This window comes from Anas platyrhynchos, chromosome 26, assembly GCF_047663525.1.
Source record: "Anas platyrhynchos isolate ZD024472 breed Pekin duck chromosome 26, IASCAAS_PekinDuck_T2T, whole genome shotgun sequence".
Classification (NCBI taxonomy): domain Eukaryota; kingdom Metazoa; phylum Chordata; class Aves; order Anseriformes; family Anatidae; genus Anas; species Anas platyrhynchos.
Window position 1 is genome coordinate 1,855,573 of NC_092612.1, and position 24,510 is coordinate 1,880,082.

Genomic DNA, 24,510 nt, shown 5'->3' on the forward strand with positions numbered 1-24,510 from the left:
CCTGCCCAGCCCCAAACCCCCTCCCTCAGCTCAGCCCCGGCCCCCCCAGCCCCCCTGCCGCCTCCTCTCCACGAGCCCCTGATTTATTAGGAACGAAATCAAATTCTGTTTTTATCACCAACCTGGGCAGCGGAGGGCTGAGATTAAATTCCAGCACGACAGCCGGCGAGGGAACAGCCGGGGATGGTGTCTCTGCTTCCAGCGTGTTATTAGCGGGTCTGGGGCTCCGGGAGACAAATTAGGATTTTCTTGAGGGACCCTTATTGCATTATTTTTTTTTTTTAAATTTTAACCTGCCGTGGCTGTCAGATGGCTGGGAGCGAGGCTGGGGCTGTGCCCGCCCTGGTCAGGAGCTCCTGGTGATGGGGGCTGCTTCCCTGGTGCTCAAAGCCAGGTTTGGGGGAAACCCCAAAATCCCAGGACCCAAAGCCAGGTTTGGGGGAAACCCCAGGACCCAAAGGCAGCTGCCTGTTGGCTCCTGGGTGCTCCCCAGTGCCCCGTCCCTCCGTTGTCCCCACCTTTGAGGGGTCAGGGACATCCTGGTGAAACCGAAGGTGATTTCTCTCGTCCCAGACCCGCGGTGCTTCATCTGCGCCCCCCAATTTTTGGGGTGTTCCCTCGTTTCGGTGCAACGCATCCATGAGGGCTGGCGTGCAGGAACCCATAAAAAAATGAAAAATAAAAATAAAAATAAAAAACCAGCCCTGCAACGCCCTCCCCTGCTCTTCTGGAGGCTGCAGCCTCGTGGCTGCGGGGAGGCGAGGGAGGAAGGAGCAGGCGAGGGATTTCGGAGCCCAGAGGAGGCGGCGAGCGAGCTCCATCCCGGGGCATAAATTAAAATCCAGCTCGGAATAAATGAGCCGGGTGGCGAGGAGGGAAGGGTTGGTGCTTCCCGGGGTAGACAGCGCCTGCCTCTTTTTAGCAAAGTGGAAGCAGCTCCGGGGCTGGGATTTCGGAGCTGATTTAATCTCCAGGTGTGAATTTGTGGCTCGCTCCTGGGCTAGGGCCAGCGAGAAAAAGTCGCTCGTGGCAAGAGAAAAAAGGGCAAAAAAAAAAAAAAAAAAAAAAAAAAGAGAAAAAAGGGGCAGAGCGGGGGTTTTAACGCCTCTCCCCTCGCATCCATCTCGCCACGCATCCACCCCATGCTTCCATCCATCCGCACGCTCCACGCTCCAGCAAAAGCCATTAGGGATGACAAAGCACCTTTTTGTTTTAAAGATGGGTCCCGGGAGCAGCGGGCAAATTGCCTGCTTCATGCATAATAAACCAGGCGTGGAAGCGCACCAAGGAACAGGGCTGCGTTCGGATGGGAAACAAAAATCACGGAGCGAGCCCCCTTCGCGCAGCCTGGGCTGGGAGAAATAAAAACTGGGCTGGGTGAGGGGGGGCTGCCAGAGCCCCCCACACCCCCCCTCTTGGCAGTGTCTCCTGATGAAAATCTTGGGAAAAAAAATTAAAAAAATAGGTCAATGGAGGCAGCGCGGGGGGTGCTGTGGCTGGGGACCCCCCCTTCCATCATCCCCCCCCGGTCCCATGTCCCCCCCAGCCCCGCTGGCAAAGCCCCCCCACCCCCCAAGATGCTACAAAGGCGAACCGCAGCCCTTTCTTTTTTTTTTTTTAACATTTATATTTATAATATATATATAAAAAAATTAAATATATATAATATATCGTGTTTAAGACTAAAAATATAGTACATAATATTTAAAAAAAAGGAAAAGGACAAATAAAAAAACGGTGGCTTGGGGGGGGGGCGGGGGTCACAGATACGTGTCTCTAGGGGAAAGGAAAATTGGGGGGGGGTCTAAAACAGCCTGTGCTAGGAGGGGACCCGCTCGCCCCCGCGCCCTGGGGTGCTGCCGCCTGGCCCTGGGCTCCTTTTGGGGCCGGGGGGGGCCCCGATCCCGCTCCCCCTGCCCCAGGGAGTTGAGTTTAAAGCTTCGGCTTGTTTTTGGGGCCGGCGGGACGCTATTGCTATAACGGTGGGGGTGCAGCATCTGGGGGGGCCACAGCCGGGGTTAAATCAGGCACCATCGCATGAAACGGCCGGGGGTCGTGGGGGGGGGGCTCAGCACCGTCCTGACAGTACCTTTGGGGTCGAGGTTTAACCCGATGGGGACGGGGAAGGGGGGGTTGGGATATTGGGGACCCCCCCCCCCTCCCCGTGCCGTGCCCCTTCCTTCCCGAACCGTCCTGCGGCCGAATCGTACCTGCCTGCCGCGGGGCCGGCTCCGCAGCGAGGAGGAAGAGGAGGCAGAGGAGGGGGAGGCTCTGCAGGATGGGGGGCACCGAGCTCACCCCGATCCCCAGGGCAGAGCTGGGCAGGCAGGGGGAGGGTGCTCGTACCTAATCCCAGGGGTCCATGGGGACCCCCCCCAAATCTGTAGGGTGCCGGTACCGAGAGCTGGGCTGGGGAGGATGCAGCTGGGAAGCCAAAACCTCCCCTAAAACTCCCCAGCATCGAGCTCACAAAGTGCCCCCGAAATCCCTCGTGCCCCAGCCAGAGCCCGGCTCCCTGCTCCCGAGGGAATTGGGGTCCTGCTTGTTTTGGGGGTCCCCATTATTCTGGGGTCCTGGTGCCCATTTGGGGACCGAAATCCTTCACCCAGCAGCTGCCCCGATCCCATATCCCTGTAATACATTCACTGAGGGCCCCCTGTCCCCTTGATTTGGGGGCGTTTTTGGGGTCTCGCCGTACCGGGACCCCCAGGGTGAGCAGGGTGCCCCCTGCTCACCGGCTCGGGGCAGGGTGGGAGCGGGGGCTTTGTGGGACGGACGGATGGAAGGACGGGAGGGAGCCGGCCCCGAGCGTGGGCCAACCCCAAAAATCAAGGCACAGGGAACGGGAACAGGCTGGGCCGGGGCATTTTGGGGAGAAAAGAAGCCAAACGCGGCGCCTACATCCGCACGGGTGCCACGGGATGGGCGGCGCTGGCCGGGGCGTGCGGGGCTGAGCCCCCATCGGGGAAGGCTCCGGGCTCCCCCCCCTTCCCAGCAGAGCCGGGAAGGGGGAAAAGGGGCCGGGATGGGGGGGGCACGGGGCCGGGGGGGGGCCACCCCGCACCCCCTTTTGGGAAGGTACCGCGAAGACAACCGCTATCCCAGCGGGGGGAGTGGAAGCTCGAAGAGAAGGAACCCGGCGCACGGAGAAGCGGGGCGAGGGGTGGGTGAGAGGGGGGGGGGTCAGGATGAACCCCTGAATATCAGGGGCCAGTCGCCGGCTTCCCCGCCGCCCCCCCCCCCCAAAAAACCCCTAGACGTGCGTCTGCATCCGCTGCTGGAAGCGCTGCCCGTAGTCCGAGTGCTGGGAGGTGTAGGAGAAGCGGGTGGCGCTGGCGTACTTGCCCATGGGGTCGTAGGCGTCGTAGGGCCCCCGCTCCAAACTGGGGGGCTGCCCGTAGCCCAACCGGTAGCCCCCGTAGCCACCTCCGGCCGGGAAGGCGCCGTGACCCCCGTAGTTCTCGTAGGACAGCTGGCTGGCCGTCTCGCCCCCCGCCGTCGTCCCCGGGGAGGCCCCGGTCCCCGCGGCCCCCTCGGTGCTGTATTCGGACGCGGGGCCCCCCCGGCTGTAGGTGTTGAGCTGAGCGTAGCCGCTGGAGTGGGACAGGCGGGAGGGGGGCCGAGCCTCGTAACGCCCCGGCCCCGGGGTGCGGTAGTCGGCGTAGAGCACGGTGCGGGAGGCCGGGCGGTCCTCGTGGGCACGGACGTTGTAGTAGCCGTTGGTGGGGTCCTGGGGGGGTGTGGGGGGGTGGTAAGAGGGTGGGTGGGGTGGGGTGGGCGAGGATCTGGTGCCTTCTCGCCTCCGAGCTGCTCTTTTCTCATGCCCCATTCTTGTTTTCTTGTCCCCTTTCTTGTGCTTGTTCCTGTCCCCATCTCCAGGCCATCCTCATCCTCGTCTGCATCCCCATCCCGTGCCAGCCATCCCCTCCCAACCTTCTGCCATCCCATCCCATCCCATCCCATCCCATCCCATCCCATCCCAACTCCATTCCATTCCATCCCATCCAATCCAATCCCCATTGCCATCCCCACCTCATCCCCATCCCTATCCCCACCCCAATCCCATCCCCAGTCTTTCCCCATCCCCTGTACCCACCCTATTATCACCCCACCCCACCCCACCCCATCCCACCCCATCCCATCCCATCCCATCCCATCCCATCCCATCCCATCCCATCCCATCCCATCCCATCCCATCCCCATTGCCATCTCCACCTCATCCCCATCCCTATCCCTGCCCCAATCCCATCCCCAATCTTTCCCCATCCCCCATACCCACCCCACCCCACCCCACCCCACCCCACCCCATCCCATCCCATCCCATCCCATCCCATCCCATCCCATCCCATCCCATCCCCATTGCCATCTCCACCTCATCCCCATCCCTATCCCTACCCCAATCCCATCCCCAATCTTTCCCCATCCCCCATACCCACCCCATCCTCACCCCACCCCACCCCATCCCATCCCATCCCATCCCATCCCCATCCCATCCAATCTCCATCCCCTTCCCCATCCTTATTCACATCCTAATCCCATCCCCAATCCTTCCCCATCCCCAATCTTTGCCCCTCCCCTATCCCCACCCCATTCTCACCCCATCCCATCCCATCCCATCCCATCCCATCCCATCCCATCCCATCCCATCCCAATCCCATCCCCAATCTTTCCCCATCCCCCGTATCCACCCCATTATCACCCCACCCCACCCCACCCCACCCCCAGTTCCAGACCTTCAGCTCGTACTCCTCGCGGGTGTCGATGGTGTCACAGCGCAGGTCCTGCTTCAAGTCCACGTCATCCTTGAAGGACTGCAGGAGAAGCGGGGACAGCCGGCCTCATTCCCTCCCCGCTCCCACCCCACAGGGTCCGGCAGCCCTGCCCACGGTGTGACCCCACCGGGGGCCGTCCCCTACCGAGTAGATGGCCTTCATGACGCGGGTGGCGGTGGAGACGCTGGCCGTGTCCTCCTCCCGGTCTGCGTGCAGCGTCAGCGGCTCCCTGTTCACCGTCTCCACCTTGATGTCCAGCTTGCGCAGGGTGACGTCCTTGCGACCTGGGGACGCGCGGGGACGGAGGTGGCACGGAGGGGGCACAGCCTGGCTGGTCCCCCTACCCTGTCCCCATCCATGGTGTCTCCGTCCCCATTGTGGTGTCCCCATCCCCATCCATGGCACCCTAACCCCATCCTGGTTTCCCCATCCCCATCCACAGTGTCCCAATCCCCATCTGTGGTGTCCTCGTCCCCATCCGTGGTGTCCCCATCCCCATCCATTGTGTCCCTGTCCCCATCCATGGCGTTCCCATCCCCATCCCAGTTTCCCCATCCCCATCTGTGGTGTCCCTGTCCCCATCCGTGGTGTCCTCGTCCCCATCTGTGGTGTCCCCATCCCCATCCGTGGTGTCCCCGTTCCCATCCATGGCATCCCTGTCCCCATCCACAGCGTCCCCATCCCCATCCCAATTTCCCTGTCCCCATCCTGGTTTCCCCGTCCCCATCCATGTTGTCCCCATCCCCATCTGTTGTGTCCCCATCCCCATCCGTGGTGTCCCTGTCCCCATCCATGCCATCCCCGTCCCCATCCCAGTTTCCCTGTCCCCATCCATGTTGTCCCCATCCCCATCCATGGTGTCCCCGTCCCCCACTCACTCCCTTTCCGACGCCGGTACAGGAAGCAGGCGAGCGCCACGAGGAAGCTGATGACGAGGATGCTGGCCCCGATGGTGGCCCCGGCGATGATGCCCACGGGCAGGACCTCTGCAGGGGGACGAGAGGACGCGGGGGGCCGTGAGCCGGGACTGGGTGGCGCGGCGGTGGCGGTGGTGGCCATGTCACCGTGTCCCCGGTACCTTTCTCCTCCAGCTGGATGATGGCGGTGCCCGGCCCGAAGCTGTTCCAGGCGGTGCAGTTGTAGTGGGTCTGGAAATCGGCCTCCATCACGTTGTTGATGGTGAGGGTGGACAAGACCCCGCTGCCCGTGTTGGTCCTCTCCACCGTGTAGCGCTCCAGCGTCCCTGCCTCCAAAACGTTCTCCTTCCAAGCCCAGGCCTGGCAAAGGGGGGCTGCGTCAGCGCCTCTCCGTGCCCCCCATGAGGATGGGGACGGGGACGGGGATGGGGACGGGGATGGGGACGGGGATGGGGACGGAGCCCCCTGGATCACTCACGATGCGGTCGGGTGGCGGCGTGCTGCCGATGAAGCACTCCACCTTGCCGCGGTCTCCGCGCGCCGCGTACTGCACCACCTCGCTGGAGATGATGGGGGGCCCTGCGGGAAGGACGCCAAGCGGGGAGGGGTCACCAAAACCCGTTGGCACCTTGGTGGGGGTCCCATCGCCCCCACCTCTCCGCTCACCGTTGACGTAGAGCGTGACCTCGCGCTCGCCCACGCCGATGCGGGGCACGATGGCTTTGCAGATGTACTGCCCCGCGTCCGCCTGCGTCACCGACTTCAGGTACAGCTGGTTGCTGTTGCTCAGCACCTTGGGTGGGGGGCAAAGGGGGGGGGGCTCAGGAGGGTTGGCGGGGGTGGGCACGGCCCCTCTTTGAGCCCCCCCGGCTCAGTACCATGTTGGATTCCTTCTTGGTCCAGGTGAGGGTCAGCGGGGGGTTGCCGGACCACATGCAGGTCAGCGTCACGTCGGAGCCGATGTCGGTGACGGTGGGCTTGGGGGCCACCATGATGCGAGGGGCGACTGGAGGGGAGAGGGGAGGGGTTGGGGGCAGCCCTGGGGTGTGTGTGGGGGGGAGGTCTCGGGGGTGTTGTTGGGGGGCTGGGGGGGCGGGGGGCTGCCCCACTCACAGTGCACGTCCACCAGCGTGCTGACGTTGGTGCTGCCGATGTCGTTGTGCACCTCGCAGGACACGGGCTCCGTGAAGAAGGTGTAGTCCACCTGCGTGTCGTACTTGTTCTCCTTGGCCTCCTCGATGATCACCCCCCCTTTGGCCCACCTGGGGGGAGCGCAGACCCCGGGTTCAGCACCCCCCCAGCCCCCGGCCCCGAGGTCCGAGCCTGGAGGTCTTGGGGAGCCCCCCCCAAAAAGGGTCCCCGGGTCCTCCTCACCTGTAGCCTTTGATCTCGGGGTTGGCGGTGGCCATGCAGGTGAAGACGACCCGCTCGCCCTCCTGCACCGTCTGGGGCTGGATGGACAGGGTGACAGTCGGGGGATCTGCGGGAAGGCGGACGGAGCCGTCGCGGCCGCTGGGGCGGGCTCAGCGTGGCAGAGAGAGAGAGAAGGGGGGCGAGGGGAGAAGCCCCCGGCCCGGCGCAGCAAACCCGGCCCCGTGTGCTGGGCACGGCACGGGGAGAGAGCCCCGAAATTGCGATGGTCTTTTGGGGTGCCCAGCATCCCTGATCGATCTGGGTGCATGGCATCCTTTCCAGAAGTGGGTGCCCACCATCCCTGACCACTTTGGGTGCCCCCCCATCCCTTCAAGCTATGGGTGCCCACCATCCTTGACTGCTTTGGGTGCCCCTCATCCCTTCCAGAATCAGGCACCCACCATCCCTGATGGATTTGGGTGCCCCACATCTCTTCCAGAAGCAGGCACCCAGCATCCCTGATGGATTTGGGTGCCCCCCATCCCTTCCAGAATCAGGCACCCACCATCCCTGATGGATTTGGGTGCCCCCCATCCCTTCCAGAATCAAGCACCCACCATCCCTGATGGATTTGGGTGCCCCACATCTCTTCTAGATATGGGTGTCCAGCATCCCTGACAGATTTGGGTACCCCCCATCCCTTCCACAAGCAGGCACCCTCCATCCCTGGTATCTCTGGGTGCCCACCGTGGCCATGGACCCTTCCCGCAGCAGCCACTGGAGGTCGGTGTTCACCGCGCCGTCCCCAGCTGGCCCCCGCCTGACGCCGGCACAGCCCGGCTCCGGTGAACCCAGCGGGTGCAACCTCAGCCCCCACCCACCCAGACACCATTTGGGGAGCCCTAAACCACGGGGCTGGGAGCCCCCTGGCACCCCACAACACCCCGCACCCTGAAAGCTCCTCGCTCTGCGCCGGTGACACCCGTGTGCCACGTCCCCGTGCCACGTCCCCATCCCCTCCGTCCCCTCTGCCCCCATCGTGGACTCACGGTGCACGTTGAGCTTGACGAAGGTTTCCTTCCCCGCCGGGATGGCTTCGTTGGTGCTGCGGCAGGAGAAAACCCTGCCGATGTCCAGGTCGGTGGGGTTGATGGCCAGCTGGCTGGTCGTCGTCTCCCGCTTGCCGTCAGCCAGCACCTCCTGAAAGGGAGAAGGGGACGGGGTCCGTGGTCATCTCCGGCACCGCACGGGGCCACGGAGGGGCCGAGGGGGGGCTGAATGGGGGGGGGACACGGCCGGTACCGTGGTGGTGATGGCTCCGTCCTGCTGGAGCCCGTCCCGGTACCAGACGATGGTGGCGGCGGGCTTGGCACTGCGCGCCCGGCACGTCAGGTTGTAGGGTGTCCCCGCGCGCAGCAGGATCTCGGGGGCTCCGTCGATGGTGGGGTCCTCGGGGGGGACTGCAGAGGGGACAGGGGGCGAACTGGGGACACCAGGGACACAGTGGGGACACCGGGGACACAGTGGGGACACTGGGGGCACACTGGAGATGCCGGGGACACACTGGGGACACCAGGGGCACACTGGGGACACCGGGGGCCCTCCACAAATGCCAAACTGAGGAGCTAAAACCTCGATTTGAAACTGATTTATCAGGGCTGGGCTCTTGGGGAGAAGGGAACTGGGGGGGTTTGGCGGGGTCGTGCTGTGCTGAGGGAGGGGCTGGGCTGCTTGCAAAGCGCCCCCGGGTGCTGGCTGGGTGCAGGAGGAATGGCTGATGGGGACCCCCCATCCTAGGAGCCCTCTGCCCTATGTGAGCCCCACATTGGGGGGGGGGCACAGGGGGACCCCCTGAGCTCGGCAGGAGTTGGGGGGGACCCCCCCGGGCACAGCTCGGTGCCCCCAGCCACAGCTCCCACCCGCGCGCCTTTTATCTCCTGCCTTTCTAATGGGAATTTCAACGCCAGGGGAAGAAGGAGAAAGAGAGGGGAAAAAAAAAATAAATTAAGAAAAGCAAGAAATCCGCCCCAAAAACCCCGTTCATGCAACATTTCCGCTGCGGCTCCGGCAGCATCTTTTTTTTTTTTTTTTTTTTTTTTTTTTACAAGACACAAAAGTCGGGGAAATCAAAGTTACTGCACTCGTAGGTCCCGTAACTCAGGCACGGCGTGAATATAGATTAAGGCATTAAAGATAATGGCACAGCCGGGCTGCTGGAGGCAAGGCAAGGGGGAGGCGGCGGCGCACGCACCGGCAGCCCCTTCCCTGCGCCTGCCTGGGCTGGCTCGGGGGGGGGTCCAGGAGGGGTTTGGGGGGGACCTGGGGATAATGGGGGGGGATCCGGGCTCCTTACTGAGCACGGTGAGCTTGGCCCGGCGCGAGCGCAGCGCGGCCTCGGTCGCTTGGCACTCGTAGACGGCGTCGTCGGAGAGCTCGGCGTCGCTGATCTCCAGGTTGTACTGGCCCGAGTCGGCCGTGCCCACGATGCGGTAACGCGGCCAGGCTGGGGGGGCACGGAGCGGGGTGAGCGCCGAGGGGACGGGACCCCCTGGGTGCTCCCCGTGCACCCAAATTTCTGAGCCCGGTTCGCCGGGGATGGGGGTTTGGTCGCCGCCCGGTGCCAGCTCTGGATGTGTGGGGTACATGTGGTATCCCTGGGACACTGGGGGGTCCTCAGGATGTGCAGGGACATGGGCGCAGGGACAAGACTGTGGTGTGTGCAGGACCCCAAAGTGTGCAGGGACCCTGTGCGTGCAGGGACCCCAATACATGAAGGGACTCCAGGACATGCAGGGACCCCAATGTGTGCAGGGACCCCAATACATGCAGGGACCCCAAGGGGTGCAAGGACCCCAATGTGTGCAGGGATCCCTGGGCGTGCAGGGACCCCAACATGAGCAAGGACCCCAATATGTGCAAGACCCCAATACATGCAGGGATCCCAATACATGCAGGGACCCCAACACATGCCAGGACCCCAACGCATGCAGGATCCCCGGTCCACGCAGGGCCCGCGGTGCGCGCACCAAGGAGCAGAGAGCAGCGCCCAGACCCTGCCAGAGCTTCACTACGGCACACGGAGCTGGGAAATGGGGGCTACGGCACCGCAGAGGCCATAATACCCCCTGAGCCTCCCCCGGGTACCTTTGAGGCCCTGCCCCATCCCCAGGGCCAGCCCGTCTTTGGTCCATTGCACGATCCCGGAGTAGTTGAGCACCACGCAGGAGAGGACGATCCTCTGGCCGGCCACCACGGTCTGGTCCTCCGGCTCCTCCACGAACCGCGTCTGCGCCGCTGGGGACGTGGGACGGGGATCGGTGACGGCCCAGGGCGCCCCGCACCACAGCGCCCAGTGCTCCGTCATACTGGTGGCACTGGGCTGTGCCGGCACCGCCAGCACCGGGGTCCCCAGCGCCGTCCCCAGCCCCCCAGGTTGTGTCCCCGTGGTGCCGCGGCCGTCACGCGGTGAGCGGGCATTGACCGGGAGGGCAGCGGGGGGAGCGCGGGGTGCGTGTCACACGCGTGTGGTGGTGTCACATGCGTGTGCGGGGGGGGAACTGGGCACACCGGGGTCCCAACCCGCTTGGGGAGCACGGGGACAGCGGGGTGAGGGGCGTTTCGGGCCCCCCTGGGGTGGCAGAGGGGAGCTGCCTCTCCCTCCCCCGTGCTCGCCTCCCCCCCCCCTTTGAAAGCCTCTTGCTAAAATATTCAAATGATTTCCGCTGTGGAGCGGGAGAGGGGGAGGCAGAAATCCCTTCTGGGGATGAGCGAGCTGCAGATAACGAAGCTGCCGCTAAGTCCCCAGCCCTGCCTCCGCCTGCGTGGCCCGGCGAGGCCTGGCACGGCTCGGCACAGCTCGGCACGGCTCGGCACAGCACAGTTTGGCACGGCACAATTCGGCACGGCACAGCACGTTATGGCACAGAACAACACGGCACAGTTCAGCATGGCACGGCACGGCATGGCACGGCACCGTGCGCTCTGTGTCCCCAGCGTGTGCTCTGTCCCCAAGAGCCGGGTGCTCTGAGCCCCCTCTGCCTTTGATCCTGCAGCCAAAGCCCCCAGCAGCTCCCCACATCCCCCCAGCACCCTCTGGCTGTGCCCCAGCACCAGGAACCAACCCCAAAGCATCGCCCCCAGGCACTTGGAGAGACCCCCCCAGCCCGCACATGTCTTAGGGCATCCCCAAATCCCCAGGATGGGGGCACCCCAGGACCCGGTACCCCAGGACCCATGGACTGGGCACCCCAGGGTGCTGAGGAAGGGGCACCCAGCCCTGCAGCCCCTCGCAGAGCCCACCAGGACCCGCGGTGACTCAGGGACGGTCACTACCAGTGTCCCCTGGTCACATCCCACCCGCGTGGGCATCCCAAATCCCCACCCCGGGGTGCCCCCAGCCGGCTACGGGGCCCTGGGCATGGAGGGGGTGGCTGGGGACACTCAGATGTCCCTGCCCCGTGTCCCCCCCACAGCAGCGTTTTGGGAGAGGAGCGGGAGCAGGGACAGGGGGAGGGAGGGAGATAAAGGGAAAGGAGAGAATGGGAGAGGCGGGGGGAGGGATGGAGCTGGGGGGGGAATAAAAAAGCAGAGCGGAGATCAAAGAGGAAGGTGCCTGGAGAGAGGTGGGCGTGGGGGAAGATCAGAGCTGGGGAAGGGGGGGCAGGCAGCGCGGGGTGGGGGGGGGGCTGCGGCCGCCAGACAGACAGACAGCGGGGACCCACGGCCAGCACAGGGCCACTGTGGGGTGACACAGAGCGCCCGGTGGCACCCGCAGGACGCCAAAGAGGGGCGCACGGGCGTGCACACGCGTGTGCAGGAGTGGGAAGAAGCCCCCCACCCTGCAGGAACCGTCCTGTCCGTCCCCATCCCCATCCCCATCCCCGTCCCCATCCCCATCCCCATCCCCATCCCCATCCCCATCCCCATCCCCATCCCCATCCCCATCCCCATCCCCATCCCAGTCCCATCCCAGTCCCATCCCAGTCCCATCCCGTCCCCGCCGCTGTTTAGTCTGGTGCAGGACGATGCGGGGGGGGGGCTCGGCCCCAGCACAGCGAGCACCGCGCGTCCCTCGCCGCGGCGGGTCCTTGACGTTGTGCCAAGGAGCCCACAGATCCCCAGGGCACGGCCGCGGGGTGCCGGGGGTGCGCCCCCAGCCTGTGCCCACCCGTGGGTGCCCGGGCACGCGGGGGGGACCCGGCGGGGCCCCAGCCACACGCCCGGCCCTGTCTCCCTCTATTTATCAAATGAAGGTCTGATTAAGCCCTGGGGCTGGTGCTCCAATCTCCCTCTCTCTCCTCTCGCTATTAAACTCAGGGTTCAAAGAAAAGCTTTTTATTCGCGCTGACAGCTTTCAGATGGAGCTAAATCTCTCCGCGCTCGAGTTTTTTTTTTTTTTTTTATTATTTTATCTCTCTTCCCTCCTCCCCTTCCTCTTCTCACCGCTTTTAAATTTAAGCCTTTCCCCTTTCCTCTTCCCAAGCTGGTCGCTTCTATTTATATTGGGGGGGGGGAAAAATAAAAATACACGGGGAGGAAAAAAAATATATATATATATAAAAAAATCCCACCCTCCACTGGTTTTATTCTGTGGGAGAGAAAAGAGGATTTGGCTTCCTTGTGGCCCTGCCCGGCAGAGCGGAAAGGGAGAGACGGGAGGGAGGACGGGGCCGCGGGTGGCTGCTGCAGCCGGGGCCATCGCTGTCCCCGTCCCTGTCCCCATCGCCCTGTCCCCATCCCTGGGACACGCTGCTGGCTGCATCCACGCTGCCGTCCGTGCCCCCTCTGCCCCCACGCTGTCACCGCGCTGTCACCGCCCCGGTGCCGGCGCCCCGAGCCACTTGTCACCCAGCACGAGGCAATGGGATGGAAAAAAGCGCAAGCATTGTGGCCGGCCCCAAAAATCCCCCGGACGGTGCCACGCATGGACCTCGGGCACTGCCAGAGTGGGGAAACCGAGGCACGGGGCTGCCGGCGGTGTCACCGTGTCCCCAAAATTGGGAGATGGAGGGGGGGACACGCGCAGCCCGCGGGTGCCATCGTGCCCGTGCAGCGGGCGGGTGCCGCGGCTGGCGGGGGACGCGGCGGAGCGGAGACGTGATCGAGCCTGGCACTTTGCCGTCCTCCCGCCCCATCTGCCGAGGAGCAGCAGCTATTTTAGGCTCCGGCAATTTGGGGCTTTCTGCTCAAGTCGGCTGCGGCTCGGGGCAGGGACACGGGTGGCTGGTGGTGGCCTCAAGGACGGAGCCCCACGCGCGTGTCCCCAACCCAGGGTGGCAGCCACAGCCCCAAACCCACCCCAGGACCACAGGGAGCACGGATGGGAGCTGGGATGAAGCTTGGGGCAGAGGGGACCCTGCGGCTGGGGATGCCCCCACCCTGCTCCCGCAGCGTCCCCGTGTCCCCGTGCCACACGGGCGGGTGACAGCAGCGGGGACGGGCACCCGGGTGGCAGCCCAGCCCGGCAGCACGCTCGCCCACAGCTCGCAGCCAGCAAATTGATATTTGCTAGAGAGGGTCCCCGTTGCCATCAACAATTTATGAGGCTGCTTCGCTGCGATTACCCCAGCAAGACGGCGCTGCCCGGGAACAGCGCGAGCCGCGCGCTCGGAAAGCGTCTTGGCAGGAGGAGCCGCTTCCGCTCCTTGTTTGAAGTCACTCAATGCCCTCTTCTATTTTCTTCTCCTTTCCCCTTCGCTTTTTTAACGCTACCGTGGCCGGAGGGGTGGGCAACAGGATGGGAACGCTGATGGGAAGGCGGTGCCAGGACATTGGGGTACAGCAGGACGATGCTGGGGTACGGCAGGACGATGTTGGGGTACGGGGTGAGGATGCTGGGGTGCCCATCCCAATGCCAACGGCACCATTTGGGGCCACAGCCCCAATCTGTGCGCCCCGCTCCTTCATCAGCCCCAAGCTCAACCCCATCCAATCCGCGTCCCACCCATCCGACAACATCTCCTGCCTCTAATCCCGCTCTGATTGACGTTAATTGAATATTACCATCCTTTAATTCCTCGGTAATTGAATCCCGCAGCAGCTCCTGCACCCCCTATGCCAGCGTCCCCATCCCTGTCCCTGTCCCCATCAATGTTCCCGTCCCCATCCCTGTCCCTGTCCCTATCCCTGTCCCTTGTCCCCATTCCCATCCCTGTCCCCATTCCCATCCCTGTCCCTATCCCCATCCCTGTCCCCGTCCCCACCCCTGTCCCCATTTTCCCCCCCCAGTGGCTCCCTCCAGAGCCAGGACCCCGGCTCCGCTCCCGGCCCTCCCGTCCCAGCAGGAACGGAAAGTATTTCACCACCATCATATGACGCCAGCGCATCGCTGGCACGCGCCCAGCGCCAGGCTGGGAGGCACCAGGGCGGCCGACGGCAGGGCCGGGGCCGCATCCAGCCCTGCCCCTCGCCGCCATCTCGGGGAGTGGCCCCGGGGTGTCCCCAGCGTCCCCGCGGGGCTGGCACGGGGCTGGCGGGGGCCTCTCCGTTGCCTCTCCCCCTCCCCACCTCCCCGCTCCGCTTCCCGCTGCCGAAGCTGGTGGTAGCAAACCTCTCCGGGGAAGGGATGCTCCAGTTATTTTCATTTTTTAAAAGGCAGAATTATAAAAACAAATGAGGAGGAGATGGGTTCCCCTCCTCCCCGCCGCCTTCGGGCACGCCGGGTCCCCGCCGTCCTCCCCGCGCCCTGGCCACGGTGACCTTGGCCGTGCCACCAGGCGCGGCGTCCCCGGGGGGGCAGCGGCACGAGGGGTGCGCATCGGGGCCGTCTCCGCATCGGGGACATCTCCACATCGGGGACATCTGCGTTGGGGACATCTCCACATCGGGGACATCTGCATCGGGGACATCTGCACCGGGGACATCTCCGTGCCCCCCGTGCCACCGAAGCAGCTGGAGCGCCACCGGCTCCTCCAGCCCCCCCCCACCCTTGGTGTCCCCAACCCGCGGGGTCCCCTCGCTCCCCGCCGCTGCCGTCCCCCCCCCCCCCCCCGCAGCCGAGGAGCGCCGCGGCGATTGCTTGTGACACCAATCTCACAACAAATTTAGCAGCTCATTTCCCGGCCGATCAAATATTCCACCTCGATTACCTCCCGGGCAGGAGACGGGCGCCTCGCCGCCGCGCAGGCGGCCAGCACCTCCCGCCGTGTCACAGCCCATCAGTGTCACCGCAGCGGGGACGCCTGCGCTGCTGGGGACGGCAGGAGGAGAGCCTTGGGGGGGGGACACGCACAGCCCCACCACCCTGCTGCCCCCCCCCCGCAAGGCACCTTTTTTGGGGAAACTGAGGCACGGGGAAGGCGCCTTGATAAGGGATGCGCAAGGCAAGGATTTGGGGACGGCTGTGACAGCCCCAAAATGCCACGAGCGATGGCAGAGGACCCGGAGGGATGAAGAGGAGAGGAGGCACCGGCTCGTGATGAGACACGGGGAGAAAATAAGGCGGCGCTGGGAACATACGGAGCAATTTTCAATTGAAACCTCGTTGGGAAGAGGCATAAATACCGGGGGAGATGACGCGGTGGAATTGGGTTCTATTTTTCGTTCCTGAGGAGCCTTAAATATTCCCCACCTAATAATAATAATACAAAAAAAATGAACTCCCGACTTACGAAACAACATATAAATTCCCCTCGTAATTACATTACTTTCAGCGCAGCAAAGATGCCAATAAAATATAAACCAGCGTCGGGCAGGGAGAGGGAGAAAATAGAGAAGCGGATAAATGAAGTGCTTTATTGCCTTATGGCAAACGAGCTGGGCTGGGGGGGGGGACGCGGGGCCAGGGTCCCCATGGGGCCACCCCGCTGCCCCTTCGTGCACCAGGGGGCTGGGGTGGGGGGTTTGGGGGCTTCTTGCTGCCCTGTGGGGAGCCCCTGGAGCCCCACTTTTCCCCCATATGAACCCCATTTGTTTCCCCATGGGAAGCCCACAGCCATCCCATTGGAACCCCATTGCCTCCCCGCTGCTGCCCCATGGGAACTCTCCTGCTGTCCCACAAAAATCCCGTTGCTGCCCCCGCAGATTCCCCATTGGAACCCCCCAGACCCCCCTGGGGACCCCTCTGCTGCCCCACAGCACTCGGTGCCGACCCCAAGGCGCCGTCCCACGGCTCTCCAAGGGCTGATCCTGGCAGGACCCTGCTTTAGGGGTCCCCACAGTCCCCCTGAGCCCCCCAAAGCAATCACACCTGCAGGACCCCGGTGCCCCCAGGAGCCCCGAGCCCCCTCCAGCGCCTTGGGGCCGGGGTCTCCATCTCCCCCCCACCTGCCCTGCCCCGAGGCCGCCGCCGTTTGTGTGAGAACCTCGGCGCCTTTCAGGGCCCTCGGCCCCTCAAAGGGGGCAGCCAGGCAGAAAGACAAAGGCTCGGCGCGCCTGGGGGGCACGGGGGGGCCGGGCACGGCCGGCGGGCACGGAGCGAGGGGCCGCAGCGGGGTGCAGAGGCTGCAAGGAGCGAGTGTGCAACGGCGTTGTGCATGCACAAGAGTGTGCACAAGAGTGTGCATGGGTGTGCAAATGCATGCACAGGAACGTGTGCATGTGTGGACAAGTGTGTGTGCACCAGATGCTTGCTTGCACCGAGTGTGTGTGTGTGCACAGGACCATGTGCACGTGTACAAGTGTGCGTGCACCAGATGCTTGCACAGGAGTGTGTGTGCGTGCACGTGTGTGTGTGCATGAGTGCATGCACCAGATGCTTGCACAGGACCACGTGCACGTGTGTGTGCATGCACCAGATGCTTGCACGGGAGCACATGCACGTGTGTGTGCATGCACCAGATGCTTGCTTGCACAGCAGTGCATGCACATGAGTGTGTGCACGTGTGTGCACCAACTTTACCTCTTGCACGGGTGTGCACAGCCCAGCAGTGTGCATGCACAGGAGCTGCAAACATGAGCGCAGGCCATGTTCACGTGCACACTCGTGTGTGTGCATGCGTGCATGTGTGTGTGTGTGTGCATGCACTGGATGCTTGCTTGCACAGCAGTGCATGCACATGAGTGTGTGCATGTGTGCACCAACTTTACCTCTTGCACGGGTGTGCACAGCCCAGCAGTGTGCATGCACAGGAGCTGCAAGCATGAGCGCAGGCCATGTTCACGTGCACACCTGTGTGTGTGCATGCGTGCATGGGTGTGTGCATGTGTGCACGGGTGTGTGCATGCATGTGCGTGTGTGTCCTTGCACATGCAGCCACGTGCACCCTCCCCGAGTGTGCCCATGCCGGGCTCCGTGCATTTCGGCTCAGCCTTCGCACCCCAGCCCCCTCCTTCTCCTCCTCCTCCTCCTCCCCTCGCTGCCCTTTGCACAAAGGCCTGGGCTGCAGATGTGCGGCCGCTGCTCCCCCCCCACGGGGGGGGGGGGTCCCAGGGTGCCCCCGTCCCCCCCACCCATGGGCGAGCCGGGAGCTGGCGGCGCCTCTGCCCTCGTTATTTCCTCTTCATTTCTGGGGCTGTCAGAATTACGGAGCAGGGCTGTTTATTGGCTTGAGTTTAATTAATTTGTGTAATATCCCTGTTAGGAACAATGTCTAATTAAGACTTTTGTTTGTGTGTGCGCGCCGGGGGGGAGGGGACTTCTTCTTTGGGAAAGAGGGGGAAAAAAAAAAAGTAAAAAAAAAAAAAAAAGAAAAACCAAATTCCCTAATCATTAATGGAGGGGAAAGAAATATTTAAACGGGGCTGGCACCCTTCCACCGAGCTGCTGGTAAGCGCTCTCGTTACAGATGTCTTAATGAGACATCTCTTAATAATGGGATTATCATTCACATTGAATCGGGACGAGCAGCTGGGAGCGCCAGCCTCCGATACGGGGCCCCGAGAGGATGGGGCAGAGCGGCCCCATGCCGAGGGATGGGGATGGGACCCCCCCGGTGCCACGGGGCAGGACCCCCCCCCTCGAATTTATCCTGGTGCTGGGTAAATCCAGCTCGTTTTGGGGTGCTGGGCTCACCCCCTGGCAAAGGGGGGGTTCGGTGGAAACCTCGACTGGGGCGCGGTGACCCCTTTGAAACCACAAGGGTTTTTTTTTTTGGGGGGGGGGCACCCTTGTTGTCCCCCCCTCCTCATGGCCCCTCGCTCCCTTCCCCCTCCGCTCCAGAAAATAGGGGCAGGAATCTCAGCCCGCCCCGACCCCGTGGCCACCACCAAAAAATTTGGGGTCCTGGGTGGGGAATGGGGTGGGGTGGGGGGGTCTGAAGGGCACCCGCCCCCCGCCAGCACCCCCGGGGCGGTGACACGAGGGGGTCCCGTGGGGCTTTGTGCCCACCAAGGCCAGCTTGGCCAAATGGGGTTGACCCCAGTGCCGGGGTCCCCTTGGGGTGGCAACATGGGAACACCGTGGGGGCCGCCCTGGAGCCCCCCCCTCGCCGCCGGCCCCTGCGAGTCCCGCAAAGGAGAAGCTGGAGCAGCCCTGGCTGCGCTCCTGCGGTCAGAGCCCAGCAATGATCCTACAAGCCTGGAATTTGAGGAATTTCCTGCCAAGGCTCTCTGGAAGAAGAGGGAGAGAAAGGAAACCCGGCCTTAACCCTCAGCTCCCCGCGCCCGGCCCCGAATCCCCGATCCCACAACGGGCAGGGGCTGGCACGGGGCGGAGGGAGGGGGGCGCAGGCACTTTTTGGGGTGCCCCTGGATTTTTTGGGGTGCTCCCCGTTCGCTTTGGCCACGCTGCGTGCAGAGCCCTGGCCCCACAGCCCTCCCCGAGGCCCCGTGCCTCAGTTTCCCCCAAATCTCTGCCAAAAATCCCTGGCAGAAGCCGTCCCCAACCCTTGTCACCCCCCTCTGTCACCCCCAGCCCCCATCCACCCGCCGTGCCCCCCACCCCATCCCCAAGCCCCCACAACACCCCCCAACCCCGGGCCGAGCCTCGTGCACCTCAAAACCCCCCAAAACCCCCCCTGGCCGCCCCCAAAAACTCCCTTTTCCCACCAAATCCCCCGGGAAGGGCGTCGCAAGGAGGCGAGGGAGCGGGGGCCGGGGATGCTCCGGGTGTCACCGCCGGGGTCCCCTCGTGCCCCTCGCACACCCAGCCGGGCACGTGCACCCCCGTGCACCCACGCGCGCCCCCTCGCACGCCCGCCTGCGTGATTTTTGCTCCTTTTTTTAATTTTTTTTAATTTTTTTTTTCCTCCCCCGTTCCCATGGCAACCCCCGCACGGCGCACGGCCGCTCTCGGGTTTGAAATAAAAGTTGTTTTTCCCTCCCCTCCTCCTTTTTACTCCACTCTTTTCGCTTTTTTTTTTTTTTTCTTCTTCTTCTTCTTCTTCTTCTCCCCCCCCACCCCCCCCCACCTCTTATTTTGATTTCCATTTGGATCATAATCCGCCCGTTGCCATGGCAGCGCTGGCAGCCCATTATGTTCCAGCCCTTGCAGAAAAAGGCCTCGCTCCCCCCCTTTTCCCTTCCCTGCGCCTTTTTCCGAGGGTTTCGGCTCCTCGAACCCCCTCCTGCCCCCCCCATCCATCCCCCAACCCCAGGTCCTCTCCTGGCCGGCTCCGAGCCCCCCACCCTGCTCCGAGCCCCCTGCCCGGACCCCGCTGCGCGCTCGGCTCCCTCCATCCCCTTAACTCTGCCCCGAGCCCCCTCCTCCTCCCACCCGGACCCCCAGCACCCCATGCCCCCCCCCGGCACTCCACACGATGGCTTTTGCCTGATTTTGCCCCCCTCGCCGTCAATTTTCAGCCCCGATGTTCAATTTCCAGGTGGGGCTGCGGGCACCCAAGGGTGCCACGGTCCCGCTGCGGGCGCAGGACGGGTCCCTTCGGTGTCCCCCCCCTCACCAACACACCCCCCGGTGCCCTCCCGCGCCGTGCCCACCCCCGGCTGGGAGCAGGAGGTTATGAAAATGAGCCGTGCACCCAGGAGACTGTAATTATCTGCTAAGTGTGAAAGCTGGAGTGATTAATTAAGAGATAATAAAAAGAAAAGGAGGCTGGAGAGGGAATAACGGATGCTTTGATGATAAAACCTGAGGTAAGGCAAGCAATTAGGGGAACCTTTATGGGGAGTTAGCGACGAGCCCCCCGCCGCCCGCGCTGCTGGGGGGGCTGCGTCCCTGCCGGACACCCCACGGGGCCACCGGGGTCCCACAGGTGCAGGGGACACCGAGGGGACAGCGGGGGGCTTCTTGGGGCCGTGGTGGTCCCCGTCCATCCCCGCAGGGTGGCGAGGTGGGTGCCATGGGGCTGGTGGCCCCAAGGATGGGGTGAGCACCCATGGGTGCCCAAATGGGGGGTGGTGAGAGCGCCCAGGTGGGCTCGGGGCCAGGCGGAAAGCTGGCTCGGGATTAAATCAAGCTCGAATTAAAGCTGGGGATGTCATTAATGCCGCTCGGCTCGGGTCGGTGGGGCGGAGGTGGCCGACGACCCCGCTCTCACCTCGGAGAGGAGGGTGCCGGAGGTCACCGCGGGCGGGGGGACGGCCGGAGGTGGGGGCCCTACAGGGAACGGGCAGGAGGCTGCGAGGAGGGGAGCGAGATGGGGCCGCTGTGTCCCCCCCCCGGGGGATGCTTCCCCGGCACTAAACCACGGCCCCAGCTGGGGAGCGGCCGATTCAGCCCTGGCACGGGCGGCCCAGGCAAGTCCCGGCACGGGGCCGTGGCTGCCGGGGCAGGATCCGTCCCCGCCGGCCCCAAAAGCTGCCCCGGCCCCGCTGTGGGGCTGAGCTGGGGCTCGCTGTGTTTTGGGGCAGGATCCGGCCCCTTCTGTATGGGATGTGCCAGGGGTTCGGGGCAGGACCCCGCACCAAACCGCGGCACCCCCGGCGCTCACAAAGCGGCTTTGGGGTTCCTGGGGAGGTCGGGACCCTCCCCACCCGCCCCACGTAGCCCCCGTCCACTCTCCGTGCCGGTGTTGGAGCCCCACGGGGGAGCACCCGGGGGTCCCCCATGCTGCCAGCCCCCTCCCCCTGCGCTTAAGCACCTTAATCCCAGGCTGCTTTGATCCCAGTTTGGCCAAACTGGGATCGCTGAAGGGCGCTGCGGGGAACTGGGAGGTGGCAAAGTGCGGGGCTGGGGGTGCCACCCCCAGGTCCCCCTCACTGCGGGGCTGGGGGGATGCTCGGTGACCCTTTGGGGCTCCCTCTCCTCCTCCGAGGTGTTCTGGGGACTGCAGGGTGATGGGGACAATCACGGTGACCCAGAGGGGACACTGGGGACAGCTGGCAGGGGTCCATGCGCGCTGTAGGATCACGCTGAGTGTGGCACGGGGCTTTGCGGGTGGGTGAAGGGGGTGTGCAGGGCTTTGGGGATGCCCCAAAGCCACCGGTGGCTCCTTCACTCCCCGAACATCCCCAGCCTCCCCCTGTGCCCACAGAGGGGGGGCGATGCCAAGCGCTGGCACCCCCCACCCACGGGGACCGGGGCCACCTTCCCACCCTCCCCGGCCACCACCCTGCAGCTCGGGAGCTCTCCCGGGGGTTTTTATTACCCCGCAGCAGATGACGGTCAGCTCCCAAATCCCATCACGGCACGCGGGGAGCCGAGCCACCATGGCCCCGGGGGGGGAGCACGGGCAGGTGCCCACTACCACCCCCAGCAGCCCCCCACAACCACCGAGACCCCTTCGCCTCCACCCGTCTCCAGCAGCCAGATTTGGGGTGCAGCCCCCGCCCAGCCACAAGAAGGGTGGCCCCGTGCCCCGGCACCGTCCCTCCTGCCCCAAAAACCCAGGGCAGCCCCATGTTGTGGGATGCTGGTGCTGCACCGGGGTGGTTGGCATCACCCTGGGGTGCCTGTAGGGGCACGGGGTGGTGGGACCACAGCCCTGAACCCGCTCCCCACCCAAAAAAAGGCACCAGCACGGGGACCAGAGGGACCGGCCTGACCTCGGAGCGCCCGGTGCCACTCCTGCCCCTTTACCAGGGATGCACCCAGGGGTGAGGGCTCCAAAGGCACCGGGGCTCAGCCACGTTCCCCCAGGGTGTGCAGGGAGCTTGTGGGGTCTCAGCTCAGCCCCACCGGCACCAGAACCCCGGGACGAGCCCCCCGCCGCCATCTCTCCGCTGTTTCAATTTCGCTGCTCTTCCTTGGGAGGGAAGAAGGGAGGGAAAGAGGAGAAAAAAAAAAAAAAAAAAAAAGCACCACACACAACAACCCACAGAGAGAAGGAGAAGAAGAATCGCCCAGAAAATGAATAAATATTTCAATTTGAGGCGCAATCACAGCGAGTGATTGAAACGGGGGGAAGAATAATGGGTTTCATTTAGATAAGATACAGAAAATTATTTAGTGAGAAATGAAGAGTGATGAAACCCATTCAACATCTTTGTGTGAGCGGGTGGAACTCCATGAATGGCACAGACCCCCCCCCCCCCCCCCGGCACCCACACGCCTGGCTCCAGGTGGGGGGGAGCCCACCAGATTTTGCTCCCCCCCCCCAACCCCTAAATCCCCAAGCATCCCACCTTGGAGAGGGGCCACGGGGAGGCAGAAGCGCAACTTGGCGGTGGCCGGAGCGAGATGGGGACGGTGGCGGGACGGGGCCGCTCAGACTGGGGGGGACTGGGGGATGCTGGGGGGGTGTTGCCCCCCCTGTCCCCATCCTCACAGCCCATCCAGCTCGTCCCTGCGGCGAGGCCAGCGCGATGCACATGGCACCGTGCGGGCGCTTTTGTTCCTGGGAGGGCAGCGGAGCCCCGCGGTGCTTCCCCGAGCCCTGCGCGGGGGAGCCTGGGATCGACCCCCCCCCCCCCCCAGCCCCGGCCCTCTAAGAGGCTTTGCTTGCTCCTTTTAAAACCCCCCCGTTCGACTCATTTTTGTTCCTGGCATCTTAGCAACGCCGCCCCCTTAATTAAAAATTAGATTGGATTTTGCAGCAGGGAAGGACCCGGAGGCCGTGCAAGGGGGGGGGGGGGGGCTGGCTCGGCGCAGGGCAATGCCCTCGAGCGCCCGGCCACGCACCGACCCCCCCCCGTGCCATTTGGGGGGACACAGGGGAGGGGGGGACACCCCAGCTGAGACCCCAGCAGCTTGGTGGCACGCACGGTGCCCGTGCTGTGGGGCCCTGCTGGTGGTTGGGGTGGCCGGGGGGGCACCGGGGCTGCCCCCAGCCCCTCTGCGTGACCTTGGCCACGCGGTGCCTCGTGCCTCAGTTTCCCTCGACGGCTCCGTGTGGTCATTTGGGGGGGGTCATGTAGGGACGTGGGGGGGCTCGGGTGACCCCTGGGTTGCAGCAAGCCCCTAAAACGAGGTGGGGGGGGGGGGAAAGGGGGTGCCCCACGCTGTCCCCAGCCCCGCTCCTGAGCGCTGCCCAGGCTGGGAGCTGGGGGTCCCGGCTGCCCCCGGCGCTCGCCCCCTCTCACGGACATCTCCTGGGTGGACGGACAGACGGACGGCTCGGCCAGCATCGCCACGTCCAGGCCGGGTTCCCCCCACACGTCCCCCCCTATTGTGGGGGTCCCCAGAGCTGCCGGGTCCCCCCCCGCCTGCCCCAGCACCGACAAATTCCTGCGTCCGAGCGCCGCGGCCCCCCCGGCCCCCATCTCCTCCGGCCTCACCCCGGCTCCAGCGGGACCGGACCGGGGGTGGAGGGGGGGGGGGGGGGGCAGGACCCCTGCGGGGGGGCACGGCCCCAACCGGGGGACATCCAGCGGGGCCGAAACCGGGGGGGCCCTGCCCCAAAGCAGAGCCCACCCCGGGCTGCATCAGGACGCAACAAGGGGGGGTCCGTTTGGTGCCAACCCGGGGACGCGGCTCCCCAGCCGGGGTCCACGAGCACAAACCCGGGATCCCAGCCCCCGCTGGGGGGGCTCCCCCAAGACCGTGCCCGGCCCCCCCTTAGCCTCGGCAGCCCCCCCCAGGATCCAGCCGCGGGCTCCCTTGGCCGGAGCCGGGCGCATCCCAGCGGGGCGCGGCGGCACCGCGCGGGTCCGGAGCCGGGTCCCAGCCCCGGGCAGAGCCGAGCCGAGCCGAGCCGTGCCCCGCGAGCCGTGCCAGGCTCCTCGGTGCCCCCCCCTGCCCGGCTCTTACCTTGCCCGTAGGAGTCAGCGAGAGTCAGGAGGCAGAGGAAGAGGATCCGCATGCTCCCGTCCCGGCCGCGCTGCGGGCAGGGGGCGCGGGGGGGGGCCGCTGCCCCGCCGCCCCGCTCGACCCCGCCGCCGCTGCTAGAGCATGGCCCGGCCGGGCAGGGGCCGGGGAAGGGCCGCGGGCTGCGGTGGCTCCGCTCCGAGCCGTGCCGAGCCGCTCCGAGCCGTGCAAAGCCGTGCCGAGCCGTGCCGCGCCGCCCCGGAGTGCGCGCTGCCGGCGGGGCGGGGCCGGGCCGGGGGCGGCAACTCGGGAAAGTTGGGGAGGGGGGAGCGGGGGCGGGGGGGCGAGAGGGGGCCCGAGCCTTGGGGGGGCGCGGGGGGGCGGCTTTTTGCACGACGGGAGGGGTGCGCACCCGAGGGTTGCGCCTGGACGCGCGTGGGACCTTGGAGTTGCTCGCGTGTGCACGAGTGTGCATGCGTGTGCATGAGTGTGCATGCGTGTGCATGCG

The 24,510-nt window shown here is 65.0% G+C and overlaps 1 protein-coding gene across 1 annotated transcript; it reads right to left on the minus strand.

The window, feature by feature from the left end:
- Positions 1-1,624: 1,624 nt before the first annotated feature.
- Positions 1,625-24,271, minus strand: KIRREL1 (kirre like nephrin family adhesion molecule 1). The gene is made up of 15 exons (XM_038167901.2): positions 24,006-24,271; positions 10,187-10,336; positions 9,396-9,545; positions 8,345-8,525; positions 8,092-8,242; positions 7,064-7,169; positions 6,803-6,951; positions 6,568-6,695; positions 6,356-6,482; positions 6,168-6,268; positions 5,851-6,049; positions 5,651-5,758; positions 4,917-5,056; positions 4,734-4,811; positions 1,625-3,730 (listed from the first exon to the last, which is right to left on the minus strand). Exons 2-15 carry the CDS (start codon positions 10,231-10,233, stop codon positions 3,254-3,256), a joined length of 2,142 nt encoding a protein of 713 aa, XP_038023829.2. The 5' UTR covers positions 10,234-10,336; positions 24,006-24,271; the 3' UTR covers positions 1,625-3,253.
- Positions 24,272-24,510: the final 239 nt, after the last annotated feature.

Bases quoted from the DNA above. Each gene is read 5' to 3' on its own strand.
- KIRREL1 (XM_038167901.2), bottom strand. From the start codon at position 10,233: ATGGACCAAAGACGGGCTGGCCCTGGGGATGGGGCAGGGCCTCAAAG. The intron at 8,243-8,344 runs GTACCGGCCGTG...TCTCCCTTTCAG, and splicing joins ACGGAGCCATCACCACCACG to GAGGTGCTGGCTGACGGCAA. The intron at 5,057-5,650 runs GTGAGTGGGGGA...GCGCGTCCCCAG, and splicing joins GTACCGGCGTCGGAAAGGGA to GTCGCAAGGACGTCACCCTG.